Source organism: Macaca thibetana, chromosome 6 (assembly GCF_024542745.1).
Source record: "Macaca thibetana thibetana isolate TM-01 chromosome 6, ASM2454274v1, whole genome shotgun sequence".
NCBI classification, from domain to species: domain Eukaryota; kingdom Metazoa; phylum Chordata; class Mammalia; order Primates; family Cercopithecidae; genus Macaca; species Macaca thibetana.
In genome coordinates, this window is record NC_065583.1 from 52,102,397 (window position 1) to 52,123,592 (window position 21,196).

General features: G+C 34.5%; 1 protein-coding gene across 3 annotated transcripts in view; it reads right to left on the reverse strand.

Moving 5' to 3' along the window:
* The window catches only part of ADAMTS19 (ADAM metallopeptidase with thrombospondin type 1 motif 19), a 283,788-nt gene that overhangs the window by 206,904 nt on the left and 55,688 nt on the right, over positions 1-21,196 (reverse strand). For 2 of the 3 annotated variants that reach the window (XM_050792704.1, XM_050792706.1), the window contains 2 exons: positions 18,875-19,040; positions 287-459 (listed from right to left, as the gene is read on the reverse strand). In XM_050792704.1, coding sequence (XP_050648661.1) covers positions 287-459; positions 18,875-19,040 — 339 coding nt within the window. Of the gene's footprint in view, positions 1-229; positions 460-18,874; positions 19,041-21,196 lie in introns of those variants that run through there. The other variant, XM_050792705.1, reaches the window with a different exon arrangement.

Below are 21,196 nucleotides of genomic sequence, written 5' to 3' on the forward strand. Positions count from 1 at the left end.
GGAAAAGAATAGTACCAAAAAAAGAGAGAAAAGAGTAACATAGAAAGAGGTTTGCCACATCAAAATTAACAAGAAGGGTGTTTTCTTTTTTACAATATGTGAATTTTTATTTTGATATTGCTTTTGAGATGGATCAATTTTGTATACCTAAGTATTTTTTTAACTGATGACAATAAGAGAAAGGAATAGTAACGAGTTAATTTTAAAGAACTTCATTATAAATACTCACACGTCTTCCTTAGAGTTTTCTTGAAAAAATTCCAAGCGCACTTTAAAGTTTGCCTACCATATTTAAGATGGTTAGAATGAATCTCCTGGCTGCATCTGCTCCATGATAGGAAACCATTGCTGGGTCTGCAACCACTACAGTCTCTATGTTGTATTCTTGAGGTAATTTGTATGAGTATCGTTTCCCTCTTCCACTTTCTGCTATTTTTCTAGACCTAGGTCTTCCTTTATCTGCAACAGAGAATTGAAGTTTTCAATGCACCTTCATATTGGCAAAGTGAATAATATTAAACATATTTAATAACGAGCAAAATCAAATAAGTTCCCGACGCACATAAAATCTTAAAGGGCATTTGGCTTTGAAGTATGACTTTAGAATGAGGCAGACTGAATTTCTCCCACTTATTAGCTCTGCCATTTTAGCAAACTAACATCACCCAGTCAGCCTGAGTTTCCTTATCTGTAAAATGGATAATAATAACACCGACCTTCCAGAGTTGTTGCTGGCTTATAATAAGATCACATTCGTTAGATTTCTAGCAAGGAGCTCCAATATAAACAAAATAACTCAATAAATAAAACACACTACAATCTTCTTTTTGACACCAATGGCAAAATAAAGGTCTAGTTGAAAGAAGTGCCTGAAGTGACTGCTCCACACATCTAATTTCAGGCAGGTGCCCCTGATTACTAAATTACTATGCATGAATTACAAAGGATTCTGCTCCACTTTCCGTCAAGATCTTACAGAAGTTATAACTGCTGGGGAATACAGATTCCTCAAATGAAGCCAAATCAAAGCAGAAACCACAAACAAAAAACATGTATAGGTTTGCCTACATAAAAAGTAAGAACTTCCATTTATTAAAACATGTAACTATTACAGTGGAAGTCTTGCCACCCTGTGAGAGGAGATAGTTCAATACTTTTCCAGAATAAAGAAATAAAGAGCTATTCTAAATTAATGACTGTCTAATTGAAAAATGAGCAGAACTTGAACAACCATTTCTCACAATAGGATATCTAAATGCCTAATTATCATGGGACAATGTCTAACATCACTGGTCTTCAAAGAAATACAAATTAAAACCAAAATACATTAAATAAATTAAAATCCCTGGAATAAGCTAAAATTAAAGACTCTGACTATATCAAGTGCTGACAAGACTGTGGGGACAAATAGAAGTACCATATGCATACATACTGAGAGATTAAACTGGGATAAACACTTTGAAAACCTAGTTTGCAGTGTCTACTAAAGTTGAATATTTGCATACCCATTAATCAATGATCTAAAACATACAGCCATCAGAAATGCATACAAATCTCATGCACAAACTATTCAGAGTGGCACTATTTTTAAAATTCAAATAATCATCAATAGTATATGGATAAAGAAATGTTAGAATATTCATGTAATGGAATACTATATAGCAATGAAAAGGAACCAGCTGCTGTAACATGTGAAACTATGGAAGAACCTTACAAATAATGAGGTTCATCCACATAATACTGATGGAAAGAAGCCAAGTACAAAAGATTAGGTAGTATGATTCCATTTAAAGACACATCAAAACCTGGGAAGAAATGCTCTTAAAAACCAACTCAGTGAATATCTTAGGTTTGGAGAAATTAGAGCCCGGGCATGGCACAAGGGAGAGATCTGTGGTGTTGTCATTTTCTTTTCCTTCTTTTTTTTTTTTCCTTCAAGTTCTGGGATACTTGTGCAGAACGTGTAGGTTTGTTACATAGGTATACATGTGCTATAGCAGTCTGCTGGCTGCATAAATGTCTTCTTTTGAGAAGTGTCTGTTCGTACCTTTTGGCCACTTTTTGATGGGGTTGTTTTTTGTTGTTGTTGTTGTTTTGTCTTGTAAATTTGTTCAAGTTCCTTGTAGATTCTGGATATTAGCCCTTAGTCAGATGTCTAGATTGCAAAAATTTTCTCCCAATCTGTTGGATGCCTGTTCACTCTTATGATAGTCTATTTTGCTATGCAGAAGCTCTTCAGTTTAATTAGATCCCATTTGTCGATTTTGGCTTTTGTTGCAATTGCTTTTGGTGTTTTAGTCATGAAGTCTTTGCCCATGCCTATGTCCTGAATGGTGTTGCCTAAGTTTTCTTCTAGGGTTTTTATGGTTTTGGGCTTTACATTTAAGTCTTTAATCTATCTCGAGTTAATTTTTGTATAAGGTGTAAGGAAGGGGTCCAGTTTCTGTTTTCTGCATATGGCTAGTTTTCCCAGCACCATTTATTAAACAGGGAATACTTTCATCACTGATTGCTTTTGTCAGGTTTGTCGATGATCAGATGGTTGTAGATGTGTGGTATTTTTGAAGTCGCTGTTCTGTTCCATTTGTCTCTTTATCTGTTTTGGTACCAGTACCATGCTGTTTTGGTTACTGTAGCCTTGTAGTAGTTTGAAGTCAGGTAGTGTGATGCTTCCAGCTTTCTTCTTTTTGCTTGTCTTGGCTATACTGGCTATTTTTGGTTCCATATGAAACTTAAAGTAGTTTTTTTCTAATTCTGCAAAGAAAGTCAATGGAAGCTTGATAGGAATAGCATTGAATCTATAAATTACTTTAGGCAGTATGGCCATTTTCACAATATCAATTCTTCCCATCCATAAGCATGATTTTTTTTCCCCATGTGTTTGTGTCCTCTCTTATTTCCTTGAGCAGTAGTTTGTAATTCTCCTAGAAGAGGTCCTTCATGTCCCTTATAAGCTGAATTCCTAGGTATTCTCTATAGTCTGATTCCAGTAGCTATTGGTTATGTTCACACTGGGAAAATTCAGCAGTTGAACATATTGTTTCTGCAATTTTCTGTATGCCCATGGTGCTTCAATAATAAATTTACAATTATAACAGTTTTATTGAGGGTAACTTACATGCCACATTATGCAGCCATTCACAAGTACAATTCAATCAAGTTTAAGAATTTTCTACAGTTGAAGAATAATCTCCATGGTATATTGTTAAATCAGCTATCACTTGCTCCTTTCCTTGCCGTTTATCATATTCTGTTGATGTCTCTAAGCTGCTATCATCTTTCCACAACTTGCACTGTTGACTGACACCTTTGTATTTCTTTACTATTTAATATAAATTCAGTGAAGTCTGTTCAAGAGTGAAGTGAAACACGTATATTCAATTAGTCATGATTCCCTGTATGTCTCTAACTTTGTTTTGAATTCAGGATATGTGTTCTCACAGTTCTAATCGATCTTTTTGGTTTCTGATAAGTTGAGTCTTATTCCAGGTGCCTTGGTTTTAGCTTGCCTATTCTATTCTATTCTATTCTATTCTATTCTATTCTATTCTATTCTATCCTATCCTATCCTACTAACCACATATTCTACCTTGCTTTGACCTCTAACATCTTTTCATGTTTACAGAATAATTTATCTCTTGGTTTATTTTTCTTTTCTTTTCTTTTTTTCTTTTTTTTTTTTTTTTTAAGATGGAGTCTCAGTCTGCCACGCAGGCTGGAGTGCAGTGTCGCGATCTTGGCTCACTTCAACCTCTGCCTCCTGGGTTCACGTGATTCTCCTGCCTCTGCCTCTTAAGTAGCTGGGATTACAGGCATGCACCACAATGCCTGGCTAATTTTTGCAGTTTTTGTAGAGACAGGGTTTTGCCATGTTGGCCAGTCTGGTCTTGAACTCCTGACCTCAGATGATCCACCTGCCTCGGCATGCCAAAGTGCTAGGATAACAGGTGTGAGCCACTGTTTCCAGCCTTATCTCTTGGATTCTTGACCTACTGTTTAATTTGTATTATGACTTCTATGCCCACCTGTCAACTCTGTGATCTAATAAGAACTGGCTCCCATCACTACTGCTGGAAACTAATCTTATCTAGACTATCCCCATAAGTTACTGTTTCTCATTTTTTCTAGCAATGACACAGATTTTAAAATTATGTAATAAATCCAGTTTTACTCAACTATCATGTATAATCAGTTAACAAAGTTAACTGAAGTGTTATAACAATTAATGCAAATATTCCTTATTTATATCATATAACAAGGCAATGCAAGATGACAAAAACAATACTAGCCATCTGAATCAGAATCACTATAGTTAAAAGTAAACTTTATGGATCCAGATTCAGTACCAGAAGTTAATACCAAAGACCAAATTGATCATATATATATATACACACACACACACACAACTATGCATACATATGTTATTTATATATTATGTGTGTATATACTTACATTCTAACATATATACATGTGTATATATATTAATATTTATATTAATTAATATTATATATTTTTATATATAATATATATAATAAAGCCAAAATCATGACACTGCACTCTAGCCTCGGTGGCAGACTGAGACTCCATCTTAAAAAAAGAAAAGAAAAGAAAAAGAAACCAAGAGATAAATTAATATTTATATATATAATAATTAATAATATATATTAATGTGTGTATATATATACACACACACACACATACACACATACTTTCAACACCATCTTTGTAGATGGATATATAATTGGCCTTGAAGGGAAATGAGAATCTGAGTATTATCCATCACATATTCACCAACTGTGACAAGTGATAGCTTCTCACCAGTGTCAACTTCTGCTGAGCAAATGAGATTAATATGGATACATCCAATAACTAAAAAGAGACACTTCCTTCTACTTAGACACTTTTCCACATTTTCTCTTACTTTCTCCCAGCTATCACCTTCTTGTCCTCAGATGCTGTATAAGATGCTGTAGTAGCGACTATTAAGTGTCCATCAGTATCCATTCTCCCTTTCTTACTTTTAGGAATAAAAAATTCCCTAACCACATCCCCACCCAACCACTACTTTTTGGTCAGATGTGTGGCTATGTACCCAGAAACATTTCTTAGTCTACTGTTCAACTGAGTGTAATTATGTCACTGAGTTGTAAAACATGGAATTTGAACAGAACTAGTATGTACAACTTTTGGTTACCCTTTAAAAGAAAATCACTTGTCTCCTACTTTCCTTCCTTCATCCTATAGGCTAGAATCTAGACAAAGTATAGAGAGCTTAGGTGGACATTGGAAGATAACATTTCTGGGGGATGTTAAACCAATTCTTTGGGGTCAAAATGCATAGATAAAAATCTTGGATTTGCAACTTACTAGCTTTGGGACTGTGGGACAAAAACTTACTTTTCTACTTATTTGTTGTATAGATAAAAATTATATATGACTAGGAATATGTGAGCATGTATATTGAACTTGCTTATTGCAATGTATAATTCATATATTAAATGTGAAATATGTTAGCTATTAGGATGACATTTTTAATATGGAAATTAATCTTTATATTTATTTGATCTCTAAATGGGAACACGCACACTTATATGGGTTTAAAGTTTCACCTAGATATATACTCTATGCTCTCATTAAAAATTTTGCTTTTAGCAAACTATTACATTTTGATTATCAAATAATATTTACTAAAACCTACAGTAAATAATCACTGGTCATATTAAAACTATTTTTTTATATTCAGAACTCAAGAAAATTCCTACAGCAACTATTTTGTTACTGCAATGTTTAAGCAATCTAATAACACCACAGCCCACATGAAAATCTCTTCCTTGAAAGATGCTTTCCTTTGTAAAAGAGAAAACTGGATTCCATTCTAGAAGGCTATAAAGTAGAAAGCTATAAACGTATAAAATATATCACTACAGTGACCATCTCATTCACAGTATCACTGGGATAACCTCATGGAGGTCAGAGAAGAGACAAATTAGGGCATGGAGCTGGCATTATAGGAGATAGAAAAAGGGTTAGTTCTCATTCAGAGCTGAGGCTTAGGGTCCTGAGCGATGAGCTGCAGCAGATAAGAGAAAACCATGCAGATTTAGAAAATGAGATAATAAAATACAACAATTTCACAACTTTAGACTCATTAGAAATCATGTAAATGAATCTCAGAATCATGAGTATCTACTCCAATTGGCAGAGAAGTGACTCATACAAATACATATAACTGGATAGCAAAAGATCTGTTGGAAAAAATGTATCTCAACTCTTAACAGAGTAACACTCTGCATAATCATTGTCCAAATAATAATAATTAGTGGAAACAAATAATAATTCTTACTCAAAGTGTTTACAAACATTGTTTATCTTTCCTATCATTGAAATGTCATCTTACTCTCTTAGGTTTCACAAAGAAGTTTGTGTCTTCCCACATTTTTGTCTTTAGAGGCTGATTTTTACTCATATTTTTGTGTCCAGGGTATGGCATGCAGTGAATAATATTCATGGAATTAATGTGAAGAAACCTTATGTCCAGCATTTTATTAGGCTCCCTAGTGTGTAACACCACATGCACAAAATGCAATGGTAGCATTACAAAGCAATAGCTTGGAAAGGCTAAGGGAAAGTAGCATCCAGGGGGATTCAGAAGGACTTCCCTAAGATACTAAGTCTTGGAGGATGAGAAGATTAAAGGAAAAGAGGAGAAAGTTTTGAAGAAAACCAGGAGACTTAGAGACAGGAAGGAGTATGGTACATAGGGATAGAAATAAAAGACCTCTATAAACTCAGATGTTTCTCTAAATATGAAGAAGAATCACATTTCGGGGTCCATGTTTAAAATGCTGATTCTCTTGGGTCCCGGCCTCAGTAATTCTGACTTAGTGCATCTGGATGGGATCCAGAAATCTTCATTTTAACTCTGATCCCCAGGTGATTTTGGTGCACTTAATCTACTTACCATATTCAGGTTGTTGTGTGCTTAGCTGAAGAGTATGAATTTTACTCTGAAGGTGTGAAGAATCCCAGAAAAGAATATTATCAAATGCACCTTTTTAAAAAATTGGAAACTAGATTATGAGAGGGTTAGACTGAAATCAAGAAGACACAGAGAAAGCAATAAACTGCAGTAATCCAAGCAATATTTAAATTGGCTGTAGAGTCAGGGGTCCAGGGTCTCCTGGTATGCAAAAGGGCATACTGGGAATCACATCATCCCTTGTGTGTTTATTTACAATCTTTCAGTTTCTCTTGTCTTTTTTTTTTTTTCCTATAAAATGAGAACAGGGAGGGCAGAGCAAAACGGTGGAATAGAACATTCCACCAATTGTCCCCACTGCAAGGACACCAAGTTAACCATCTACACAGAAAAAAAAAAAAATACCTTCACAAAAACTGAAAATCACGTGAGCACTCATAATACCTGGTTTTAACTTCATATCGCTGAAAAAGGCACTGAAGATAGAAAACAACAGTGCTGAATTGCTGATACCACCCCTCCCCCACCCCAGCAGTTGCAGAGTGATGCAGAGAGTATCTCTGGGTGCTGGGAGACGGAGAATAGAGCAATAATTGTGAGGCAGTGATCTCAGTGCTGCCCTGTTAGAGCAGAAAGGAAAACCAGATCAAACTCAGATGACACCCATCACAGAGAGAGCATTTAAATCAGCCTTAGCAGGAGGGGAATCAGCAATCCCACTGGTAAGAAACTGAGTGCCTGTAAACCTCGATACTGAAGGCTACAGCACTCTGAGCCTCCAAGAAAATTTGAAAGGCAGTTAAGCTATAAGGACTGCAACTCTTAGGCAAGTCCTAGAGACAGTGCACTAGGAGATACACACAGTATACTGAGACACCAACTGGGATAGCCAAGGAAGTTCTGGCATCACCCCTCCCCTAACCTCAGGCTGCATAGCTGGTGGCTCCAAAGAGACTCCCTCCTTCTGCTTGAGGCAAGAAGAGGGAAATGTGGGGAAGACTTTGTCTTACATCTATGATATGAGCACAGCCACAGCAAGATAGGGCACCAGTTAGAGTTGTGAGGCCTCCATTCCACATCCTAGCTCCCAAAAGACATTTCTAGACATCCCCTAGGCCAGAAGGGAACCCATTGCCTTGAAGAAAAGAACCTAGTCCTGGCAATATTTTCCACCTGCTAACTGAAAAGCCCTGAATATCCAGCTGTGACACCCAGGTACTACATCGAGGGCTTTGGGTGAACCTTTGAGACTTACTGGCTTCAGGTACCAGCACAGCCACAGAGGGGTAGAACACCAAGTGAACTTGAAATAATTAAGAGGACTCAAGCAGGAATTCTGGAGTTGAAAAATGCAATTTGCATATTGAAGAGTGAATCACAGTCTTTTAACAGCAGAATTGAACAAGCAAAAGAAAGAATTAGTGATCTTGAAGACAGGCTATTTGAAAATACACAGTCAGAGGAGACAAAACAAAAAAGAATAAAAAACAATGAAGCAAACCTACAGGATCTAGAAAATTGCCTCAAAAGGGCAAATCTAAGAGTTATTGACCTTAAAGAAGAGGTAGAAAAAGAGATAGAGGCAGAAAGTTTTTACAAAGAAATAACAGAGAACTTCCCAAACCTAGACAAAGATACCAATATCCAAGTACAAAAAGGTTATAGAACACCAAGCAGATTTAACTCAAAAAAGACTACCTCAAGGCATTTAATAATCAAAATCTCAAATGTTAAGGATGAGGAAAGAATCCTAAAACCAGCAAGAGAAAAGAAACAAAAAACATACAATTGAGTTCCAATACACTGGCAGCAGTGGAAAGCTTACAAGCCAGGAGAGAGTGGTGTGACATGTACAGTGCTGAAGGAAAAATAATTTCCCCTTGATTAGTATATCTGGCAAAAATACCCTTCTAACATGAAGGAAAAATAAAGACCTTCCCACACAAACAAAAACTGAGGGATTTCAGCAATACCAGAACTGTCCTACAAAAAATGCTAAAGGAAGTACTTCATTCAGAAAGAAAAGAACATTAATGAGCAATAAATAATCACCTGAAGGTACAAAACTCACTGGTAATACTAAGTACACAGAAAAACACAGAATATTATAACACTGTTACTGTGGTGTGCAAACTACTTTTATCCTAATTTAAGATACTAAACAATGACACAATCAAAACTGATAACTATAAAAACGTTTGAAGACATAGTCAGTACAATAAGACATAAATATAAACAAAAAAAGGTTAAAAAGTTGGAGTATGAAGTTAAGGCAGAGAGTTTTTGTTGGATTTCTTTATGCTTGTTTATTTATGGAAATACTATTAAGATGTTATCAGATTAAAATAATAGTTTATAAGATAGTATTTGCAACCTCATGGTAATCTCAAACCCAAAAACATATAATGGATACACAGAGAATAAAAAGCAAGAAACTAAGTCATATTATCAGAGAAAATCACCTTTGCTAGAGGAATACAGGAAGAAAAGAAACAAGGAAGATAAGACCACAAAACAACCAGAAAACAAATAGCAAAATGGCAAGAGTAAGTCCTTACTGATCAATAATAACATTAATGTAAATGAACTAAACTATCTAATCAAAAGACATGAAGTGGCTAAACAGATGAAAAACCGAGACCCATTGATCTGTTGCCTACAAGAAACACACTTCACCTATAAAGAGACATATAGACTGAAAATAAAAGATTGGAAAGAGATGTTCCATGCCAATAAAAACCAAAAAACAGCAGGAGTTGCTATATTTATATAAGACAAAATAGATTTCCAAACAAAAACTATAAAAGACAAAGAAGGTCACTATATAATGATAAAGGGGTCCATTCAACAAGAGGATATAACAATTTTAAATATATATGTAACCAACACTCATATATATAAAGAAAATATTATCAGAGCTATTGGGAGAGAATAGGCCACAATACAATAATAGCTGGAGACTTCAACACCCCACTTTAAGCACTGGATACATCTTCCAGACAGAAAATCAACCAAGAAATATCAGATTTAATCTGCACTATAGGCCAAATGACTCTAATAAAAATTTACAGAACATTTTAACCAAGAGCTGCAGAATACGCATTCTTTTCCTCAGCATGTGGATCATTCTCAAGGAAAGACCATATGTTACGTCTTTAAAAAAAAAGCGTTAAATCATTCCAAAAGCTGAAGTAATATAATATCAAACATCTTCTCTAACCAAAATGGAATAAAACTAGAAATTGATAACAAGATGGAATTTTGGAAATTATGAAAATACATGGAAATTAAACTATGCTTCTCAATGACCAGTGGGTCAATGAAGAAAGTGACAAAGAAATTGGAAAATTTCTTTAAACAAAGATGATGAAAACAAAACACACCAAAACCTTTGGGATTCAGCAAAAGCAGTACTCAAGGGGAGGTTTATAACTATAAGTGCCTACATCAAAAAAAAAAAAAAAAAAAAGGAAAAATCTCAAAAAACCTAACAATGCATCTTAGATAACTAGAATAGCAAGAACAAACCAAATTTAAAACTAGAATAAAAGGAATAATAAAGATCAGAGCAGAAATAAATGAAATTGAAATAAAAAATACAAAAAAAATCAATAAAACAGAAGGGTGTTTTCTTTGTAAAGTTAAACAAAACTGACAAACCCTTAGCCAGACTAAGAATAAAAGAGAGAAAGTCCAAATAAATAAAATCAGAAATGAAAAAGGAGACATTACAACCAATACTGTAGAAATTCAAAGGATCATTAGTAGCTACTATGAGCAACTATATGCCAATACATTGTAAAATATAGAAGAAATGGACAATTTCCTAGATATATACAACCTACCAAGATTGAAACAGGAAGAAATCAAAAATCTGAACAGATAGAAAGTAACGAGATTGAAGCCATAAAAAAATGTCTTCCAGTAAAGTAAAGCCCAGGACCCTATGGCTTCACTGCTGAATTCTATCAAACATTTAAGGAAGAACTAATACCCATCCTAGTCAAACTATTCCAAAAAAAGTAAGAGGAGGGAATACTTCCAAAGTCATTTTAGGTAACCTGTATTACCCTGATACAAAAAAACAGAAACCAAACAAACAAATAAGCAGAAAAAAGACATATAAATTGAAAAAAAAATACTACAGGCTAATATCTCTGATGAATACTGATGTAATGCAAATCAAAACCACAATGAGATACCATCTCACACCAGTTAGAATGGCGATCATTAAAAAGTCAGGAAACAACAGGTGCTGGAGAGGATGTGGAGAAATAGGAACACTTTTACACTGTTGGTGGGATTGTAAACTAGTTCAACCATTATGGAAAACAGTATGGCGATTCCTCAAGGATCTAGAACTAGATGTACCATACGACCCAGCCATCCCATTACTGGGTATATACCCAAAGGATTATAAATTATGCTGCTATAAAGACACATGCACACGTATGTTTATTGCAGCACTATTCACAATAGCAAAGACTTGGAATCAACCCAAATGTCCATCAGTGACAGATTGGATTAAGAAAATGTGGCACATATACACCATGGAATACTATGCAGCCATCAAAAAGGATGAGTTTGTGTCCTTTGTAGGGACATGGATGCAGCTGGAAACCATCATTCTTAGCAAACTATCACAAGAACAGAAAACCAAACACCGCATGTTCTCACTCATAGGTGGGAACTGAACAATGAGATAACTTGGACTCAGGAAGGGGAACATCACACACAGGGGCCTATCATGGGGAGGGGGGAGGGGGGAGGGATTGCATTGGGAGTTATACCTGATGTAAATGACGAGTTGATGGGTGCAGCACACCAACATGGCACAAGTATACATATGTAACAAACCTGCACGTTATGCACATGTACCCTACAACTTAAAGTATAATAATAATAAATAAATTAAAAAAAAAAAAAGAAAAAAAAAAAGTCTTCAACAAAATACTAGAAAACTGAATGCAACAATATATTAGAAAGTTTCTTCATCATGACAAATTGGAAAATATCCCTGGGATGCTAGGATGGTTCAACAATTGCAAATCAGTTGACATGATACATCTTATAAACAGAATGAAGGATAAAACCACATGATCATGTCAATTCATGCTGAAAAAGCATTTCATAAAATTCAGCATCCCTTCAGTATAAAAACTCTCAAAAAACTTGAGATAGAAGGAACATACATCAACATAATAAAAATCATATGCCACAGACCCACAGCTAGTATCATACTAAATGAGGAAAAACAGAAAGACTTTTCTCTAAAATCTGTAACACAACAAGGATGCCGACTGTCTCCACTGTTATTAAATATATTATTGGAAGTCCTAGCTAGAGCAATCAAATGAGAAAAATACAAAGGGCATCCAAATTGGAAAGGAAGAAGTCAAATTATCCTTGTTTGCTGATGATATAATCCTATATTAGGAAAAACCTAATGACTCCACAAGCAAACTATTAAAACACATAAATTCAGTAAAGTTGCAGAATACAAAATCAACATGCAAAAATCATTGCATTTCTATTTGCCAACAGTGAACAATGTGAAAAAGAAATTTTAAAATGTAGCCCCATTTACAATAGCCACACATAAAATTAAATACCTAGGAAGTAACCAAAGAAGTGAAAGACCTCTATAATGAAAACTATAAAACACTGATGAGGGAAATTGAAGAAGATAACAAAAAGTAGAAAGATATTCCATGTTCATGGGTTGGAAGAATCAATATTGCTAAAATGTCCATGCTACTCAAAGCAATCTACAGATTCAAAAACAGTCCCAAAATTTACACAGAATCACTAAAAGACCCCAAACAGACAGAGCTATTCTTGGCAAAAAGAACAAAACTGGGGGAATCACATTACCTGACTTCAAATTGTACTAAAGAGCTACAGTAACCAAAACAGCATGGTACTAGCATAAAAACAGGCACATATACCAATGGAACATAACAGAGAACCAAGAAACACATCCACACACCTACAGTGAACTCATTTTTGAAAAAGGTGCCAAGAACATATAATAGGGAAAAGACAGTCTCATCAATAAACGGTGCTGGGAAAACCGAATATCCATTTGCAAAAGAATGAAACTATATCCCTATCTCTTACCATATACAAAAATCAAATCAAAATGGATTAAAGATTTAAATCTAAGACCTCAAACTATGAAACTATTACAAGAAAACTTTGGGGAAAATCTCCAGGACATTGGTCTCAGCAAAGATTTGTTGAGTAATACACCACAAGCACAGGCATCCAAAGCAAAAAATGAACAAATGGGATCATATCAAGTTAAAAAGCTTCTGCAAGGCAAAGGATACAATTAACAAAGTGGAGACAACCCACAGAATGGGAGAAAATATTTGCAAACTATCCATCTGACAAAGGTTTAATAACTAGAATATATAAGTAGCTCAAACAACTCTACAGGAAAAAAAAACTCATAATCCAATAAAAAAAATGCAAAATATTTGAATAGGCATTTCTCAAAAGAAGACATACAAATGGCAAACAGGCACATGAAAAGGTGCTCAACATCATTGGTCACCAGATAAATGCAAATGAAAACTACAATGAGATATCATCTCGCCTCAGTTAAAATGGCTTTTATTCAGAAGACAGCCAACAAATGCTGGCAAGGATATGGAGAAAAGGGAACCCCTGTACACTGTTAGTGAGAATGTAAATTAGTACAACCACTATGGAGAACAGTTTGAAGGTTCCTCAAACACTAAAAATAGAGCTACCATATTACCCAGCAATCCCACTGCTGGGTATATACCCAAAAGAAAGGAAATCAGTGTATCTAAGAGATATCTGCACTTCTATGTTTGTTGCAGCACCGTTTTTTCAGCAGCTAAGATTTGGGAGCAATCTAAGGGTCCAGCAGCAGACGAACGGATAAAGAAAATGTGGTACTTACACACAATGAAATATTATTCAGCCACAAAATGAATGAGATACAGTCATTTGCAGCAACATGGATGGAACTGGAGATCATTATGTTAAGTGAAAGAAGTCAGGCACAGAAAGACAAACATGGGATGGTCTCACTTATTTGTGGGATCTAAAAATCAAAACAATTAAACTCATGGACATAAACAGTAGAAGGATGGTTAGCACAGGCTAGGAAGGGTAGTGGGGGGTTTGAGGGGAGGTGGGGATAGTTAATGGGTACAAAAAAGTTAGAAAAAATGAGTAAGACCTATTATTTGATAGCACAATAGAGTAACTATAGTCAATAATAACATAATTGTATATTTTTAGATAACTTAAATAATGTAATTGGATTATTTGTATCTCAAAACATAAGTTGTTGAGGGGATGGATACCCCATTTGCCATGATGTGCTTGTTTCACAATGCATACCTATATGAAGACATTTTATGTGCCTGATAAATATATACACCTACTATGTACCCACAACAAATTTTTTTAAATAATAAGAAATGAGGGTACAAATACCTCCTACCTCAAAGGATTATAGAAAACATAAAAATAAAATAACACATGTAACATAACTACATGAACTGGCACATGATACATTTTATAGAAGTGTGTGTGTGTGTGTGTGTGTGTGTGTGTGTGTGTCTTTTAGAGATGGGATCAGGTCTCACTCTGTCACTCAAGCTGGAGTACAGTGGTGAGATCATGGCTTACTGCAGCCTCAAACTCCTGGGCACAGATGATCCTCCCACCTCAGCCTCCCGAGTAGCTAGGACTACAGGTACACCACTATGACTGGCTAAACAAATGTTCTTACAATAATTACACAGGAGTGGTAGAAAGAGATGACAGGCAAAATATTAGGAGGTAGACAGCATCATGAATAAACTCAATCAGACTTAGAGAAAGAAAAGGCAGAAGGTTAGGTTAGATTAATACTTTTTTTTTTTAAGTTGTTACTTGTGATTTGGTTGGGGGGTTTATTTTTAATTTTCAAGAGACTAGATAAACAGTCAAGGATATCAGAAGAGGCATTTGGGAGGAGAGTTGATGGGTTCAGCTTTAGATTTATTAAGTCTGAGATGTTTGAGGACATCTGAACAGAAGTTACTATTACATATATATATATATGTGGAAGTCAGGAGAAAGATTGAAATGGAGACACTCTGGAATTAATCAATGTAAAGCTGAACCCACATTGGCTTCGGATTATATCACCCTGGGAAAGTAGGTGGAATAAGAAGTAGAAAAAAAAAAAAGGAATTCCTGACAAATGCCTGTATTCAGGGGTAAACAAAAAAAGAAGACATTCCCATAGAAGGACAGAGAAGGAGATGCAATAAATGTAAAAGGAGGATAGTTTATAAAATGAAGGGGATAGTTTATAAAATGAGAGGCTTTTTATCTGTACCAAGAGTGGTAGATAGATCAGGTAAGACAGAGTTAGAAAAGTATATTTCCCTCAGTGTCCCAGCTGGTGACAGCTGTGATGGCCCCAATCTGTCAGTTTCCTTTGTCCTTATTTTCATTTAAACAAGCTACCTGGAAAATTCTAGGTTTCTAAAAAATCTCAACTTCACAGTAGACTCTGCCATATAAGTTATCCATTGTCTGTGAAAAACATGCATATTGAAGTAATCTTTTTATTAAGTTGCTCCCTTTGATGTTTTTATTACATACAACTATGCAGAGCTCATTCTTCATCTCCTAAATCTTTAGACCATGTTGTATCCAAATGCATGTATAAAAACAACAGAGTTGATACTGTACACTTGCAGTCAGAGATGAAATGTAGAATTATTCACCAGTGCTCAGTGTGTGCTCTCTATAATGCCCACCACAGATTGACAATAATCTCCACAATACTTACGGATGGAGTATGGGAACTAGTTCAGTAGCGGCCTGGTTAAGTCAGCTGTAAGAATGGAGATAGATGATCTCTACATCCTGCCTAAACTTTGTCTTCAACTCTGTAAATCTCTTCTTTTTTCCTACTGAGTCTTAGACATACTCATGTGTTTATACTAAAATGTTAATACAAACTGATAGTGTCACTTGAAGATAACGTCCTTACCAGGGCACACAAGTCCCTTCAGTTTCTAGTCCACGACTACTTTTCCAGGGCTGTGTCTTATCAAGTACAGAAACTTGGTTTCCACTCCCTTGATGCCTTCTCATGCCTTTATACTTTTTCATGTGCTGTTCCTTCTGCCTGAAATGTTCTTGCCTCATTAACATGTAACAACATGCACTAAAAACTTCATGTTTCTCATGTTTAATACATAATGTCACTTAATTCTGAGGACAGTCTTCAGGTTCAAGTATCACTATCCCCATTTTCTATATGGTAAGTGGACCTTTTGAGAGATAAAGTAAGCTTCCTAAGATCACACAGAGAGAAGTAGCATATACAAGCAGTCTGATTCCGAAGTCCACTATCTCAGCCTGGACTCTGTTCCCTTTTCTTCCTCTAGTCTTAGTAAGTTTTACTTGATCTTTGAGACTCAATTGTCCATTTTCAGGAGCTTGGGATCTTGTGTGCTAAGTCTATTTTAGTTCTTATCACACTATGGTGTAATTACTGATTTACCAGTTTGTTAAAATAATATATTGTTCACCTCTTGAGAATAGAAACTGTCATTTATCTCCACATTCATGTAAGGTGACACATTCATGTAAGGTTGTGCTTACATTACAAACAAAAAATCTAAGTTTCAAAAGTTATGGTAATTGCTCAAGATTACCTAGGCTGGAGTGAGACTAAAGCTGGACCTTGAACCTGAGGCCTCTGACTCTCAAACTCATGTGCTTTCCCTTCCTTTACATTATGTTCTAGTACAATAACACAACAAAGTCATTTTAAAACAGGAAAATCCCTGTTTGGAAAAAAATATTCATGTAAGTAATACATATAAACATAAGCTACCTAAAACTTTGGAAACATTAAGAGAGTGCAAAGACCAAGTTGAAGAAAAGCAAACTTAATAATTTCATTTTCCAGAGGCAAATACTGCAACATTATCAAAATTTGGACCATGTTATTAATTTGTTAATATATCAGCCTGAAATAAGAAGAGAAGGGCTACAATTGGACATGTCAGTACCAGTAAATAAATATTTTATTCCACGGATTGCTAATTTTAAAATGATTTTTAAAATTCTGAACCTTCAAAAAGCATCTGAAAATAGGTAAGCTCAGTAAATCATTTAGCTGATGATAGCTTAACACTCCTTACATGCAAGTTCTTGGCCCAAGTAGGTCAACATTTACATGTAACAATCATGCCTACAAAAATATATATATATCAGAAACTTTATGCACAACATTTGCCAAATATGAACTGTGTGTTTATGCTTTATTAACCTACTATAATTCAGAATTTTCTCGAAACCTTTCCTCTATACATAATGGCATACAAAGCCTGCTTTGTGTCATCAGAGTACATGAGTAATTAGAACAGCTGGAACTTAACAATTATTCAAAAGTTACACAATGCAGATTTTCAGTATAACTCATACAAAACAATCTCCTTAAATGGACTAAATCCAAACTATTGCTGTCATTTTTATCATTTCCCAATACAGAAGCTTTTCTTTTGCTTGTTCATAATGCTACACCTTTTGTTCAGCAGACTTTATCTTCTTTATATCTACAGTGTTTGTAATAGAGAAGAGGGATATGTCTTATTTAAACTGGCTTGATTGTGGACATGGAATACTGTGACGTGGAGACAGACTCAACTGCTTTTGATGATGATTCCTGTACAAAATGACATCATGAGTTTTTACAAAAGAAAACGGAAGTAACAGATCAATTTGAGATAAAAATATATTCTAAATAGAAATATAGTATTTTTCTGAATCTGAACACCCTAGGCAATTGATGATATAGACATCCTATGGTCTCTAAAATTTGACTTATTGTCACCATGCACGTATCTAATCTAGCCTCAAATAGCATAATCAATTTTAGAATTGATATCTCAATACAAGCTACATTGGCACTTAAAATCTGCAAGTCAAATTTTAAAGTCCTTACACTGAAAAATTTTCAATAAATTCATATTTCCTCAGATTCTAACTGGAAATATTTCTTAAATCAGTAAATACCCTGAGATGTCTGGATTCCATGTCTAAAGATTTTTCCTAGGAAAACTTTTAATTTTTTTCTGAATATTAGCTATGACTTTCAGATCCTACTTATGTAACAGAAATCATTCATTTTCTTCACCATACTTGCAAACACCACAGATCTCTGCCTAAGGGAAGTAAGAAAGTACATGAAACAGTCACCCTCATTTTGTTCCTGTAAAGAACTGGCAGACAAAAAGAGCCGAGGATTTGATGGTTGGGAATGTTTATGAGCCTCTGAAAAGTTCCAGACTTAAGGGATTTGAATACTGAGAACAAAATTCAAACGTATAAATCTTTACTCTTCTTCCTATTCTGAAGCTAATTTTAACCTCCAAAATGATGTTAGATGGGAAAAAGAAAATAAAGAAAAAGAAAGAAAGAGAAGATGAGGATGCTTCTAGTCCAAGTAAAGAGATGTCTATGATGCTTTCATAGAGGTGGACTAAAATAAGGCTATGAGCTCACAGTATTCAGTTTCAGGGTATCTGGAATTATCTGTGTCATTTCTATTCCAGTAAAGTGAACAGTATCCCATGAGGAACACTTTACAATTCAAGAAAAGTATAGGATATGTTATATGATAATCTCTAAAGTCCTTTTGAGTTTCTACTTTTTGATGTTAAAATGTAGTGCTTCATAAAAAACTAAAAGATAATCCTACAATTGATACATTTAATTGTTACTAACCAAAAGATTCTACATTAAATAAGTAAAGCTAGTAAATAGATGAGAGAGATTTTTTTTTTAAAAGTAGTCATCTCACATTGAATGTTTACTTAAACTCTTTCAGGAGAAGGCATTTACCTGAAATGATACCACAGTAATGACTGTGAAGAGCTGACTTCTCTGTGACTTTTTCCTCCATGGACCTTTTCTGCCTATATACACGGTGTGGGTGACCTGTTATGGCCATTGTATCATTGAGTGGCTCAATAAATATGAAGTCCTCATTGAGCTGTATAAATCCCATCTGGAATATATAACACAAAAAGATATGTAAGAAATACCATTTGAAAAAATACTTTTAGATTCTTCCACTCATACATTGTTTTTGTTAACAAACATGCATACAGTCTTCTAGTGAAACTAACTTAGCAACCCCACTAGTAAGGTAACTATCTTCCCATTTTATTACTTCATCGTTATGTACTTTATTGCACTAACATAAACTTCATTTAGTTAGTCTTAGCCTGTGTGGGTGGGAGGCTAGACGCCAGCAACAGATGCACAGTAAAAATTTTGGAATGTTAAAGGTTCACTTTGGGAGACCCATGGGGTCACTTAAATGTACAGCACGTACAGAAAGAGCAATACAGTTTTTAATTGCATACATGACACAGTCCAACTTTTTGACAGTCATTATTTAATATAGTAATTCATATAACATGTTAAGACAAATGCAAGAGACAAATGCAAGAGGCATCAAAATTAATATATAAAATATTATTAGAGTCTTCTACTATATATTTTAAAAGCCCTTGAAGAATAAGAGAAAAATGAAGCATTACTTATATAAACAAGTTTCATTTCACATAGTGACATGTTTTAAAAGTCATTCAATTGTGAGACAGAGGGTTAAAACTGTAAAATACAGTTATGATCAATAAAAAGTACTTATAACAAGTAGGTATACTTGTAATATTTTGAGGCTAAGCCTAGTCATTTCTTCCTTTCCTTTTTTAGAATATAAATTTACATTATAACTGGGAAAGTGTTCCACATGAAAGAACATGCTATGACTTGATCTTTTCCATTTTTAATATTTAACTCTGTATAATTAATATAGATATATATTTATAGATAGCATACATTCAACTATATTCTCTTTAGCAAATAGTTTTGAGTAAATCATATACTAAAACCTGTATTACCAATCTGCTAACATCAAAGTTCTTAATTCTGTTTTGAATGATCAATGTCAATTTTATGTATATTTCATTTCAATTTGACCCACATATAAGTCGCACAATAATAATATAATTATTTTCTAAAGTGGAAATTAAAAAAATACATATACCCTGAAAGAAATGCATGTTTTCTTTGGAAGTACAGAAGAAAGTTTTAAAAATGTGTTTGAATTATTAGAGTATTGCATCTTCCATTGCTAATATTCTACTTCATTTCATTCTGCACCAAATAAAGTAAACCAAGAGTAAATCTTAAAATCCTAATCAATCTCATTTTATTGAATGAGTTTTATCACTAAAAATTATCAAGAACGAGAATAAGCAATTTTATCACCTTGATCTGTCCCCCTCCTCTCTCTCCTTTTCTCTCTCTCCCTCTCCCCCTCTATTTGTTTCCCTACGTCTCAATCTCTCTCTCTTTCTCTCTCTCTCTCTCGCTCTTGCTCTTGCTCTCGCACACACACACACACGTACACAGGCACACAAATATATTCGGGGGTAGGGGATAATGAAGAAAGATTTACTCTAATGAACCTTTAAAAATATTAGGCATATATGTGGGCCAAATATTTGTATAATTTTAATATGCCTTCAAATACCTTCAAATAAGTTCTTTCATTTTCCATACATATTTTACTTCTCTCAATCTGAAACTAGCTTGTATTTTAAGGTAATTACATCAAATCCAGCAGTTTTTCCCTTGAGCTTAATTTAATGAGAAACAAGAAAATATTAAAGATAAAATTATTAAATAATAGCAATTTTATCACCTTGATCTGTCCCCCCTCCTCTCTCTTTCTCTCTCTCTGTCTCCCTCTATTGGTTTCCCTATGTCTCACTCTCTCTCTCTTTCTCTCTCTCTCTCACACACACACACACACACACACACACACACACAAATATATTCGGGGGTAGGGGATTATGAAGAAAGATTTACTCTAATGAACCTTCAAGAATATTGGGCATATATGTGGGCCAAATATTTGTATAATTTTAATATGCCTTCAAATACCTTCAAATAAGTTCTTTCATTTTCCATACATATTTTACTTCTCTCAATCTGAAACTAGCTTGAATTTTAAGGCAATGACATCAAATCCAGTAGTTTTCCCTTGAGCTTAATTTAATGAGAAACAAGAAAATACTAAAGATAAAATTATTAAATAATAGCCATTAAAGATGTAGTACATCTACACATAAATTAAGAATAGGTGGTGGT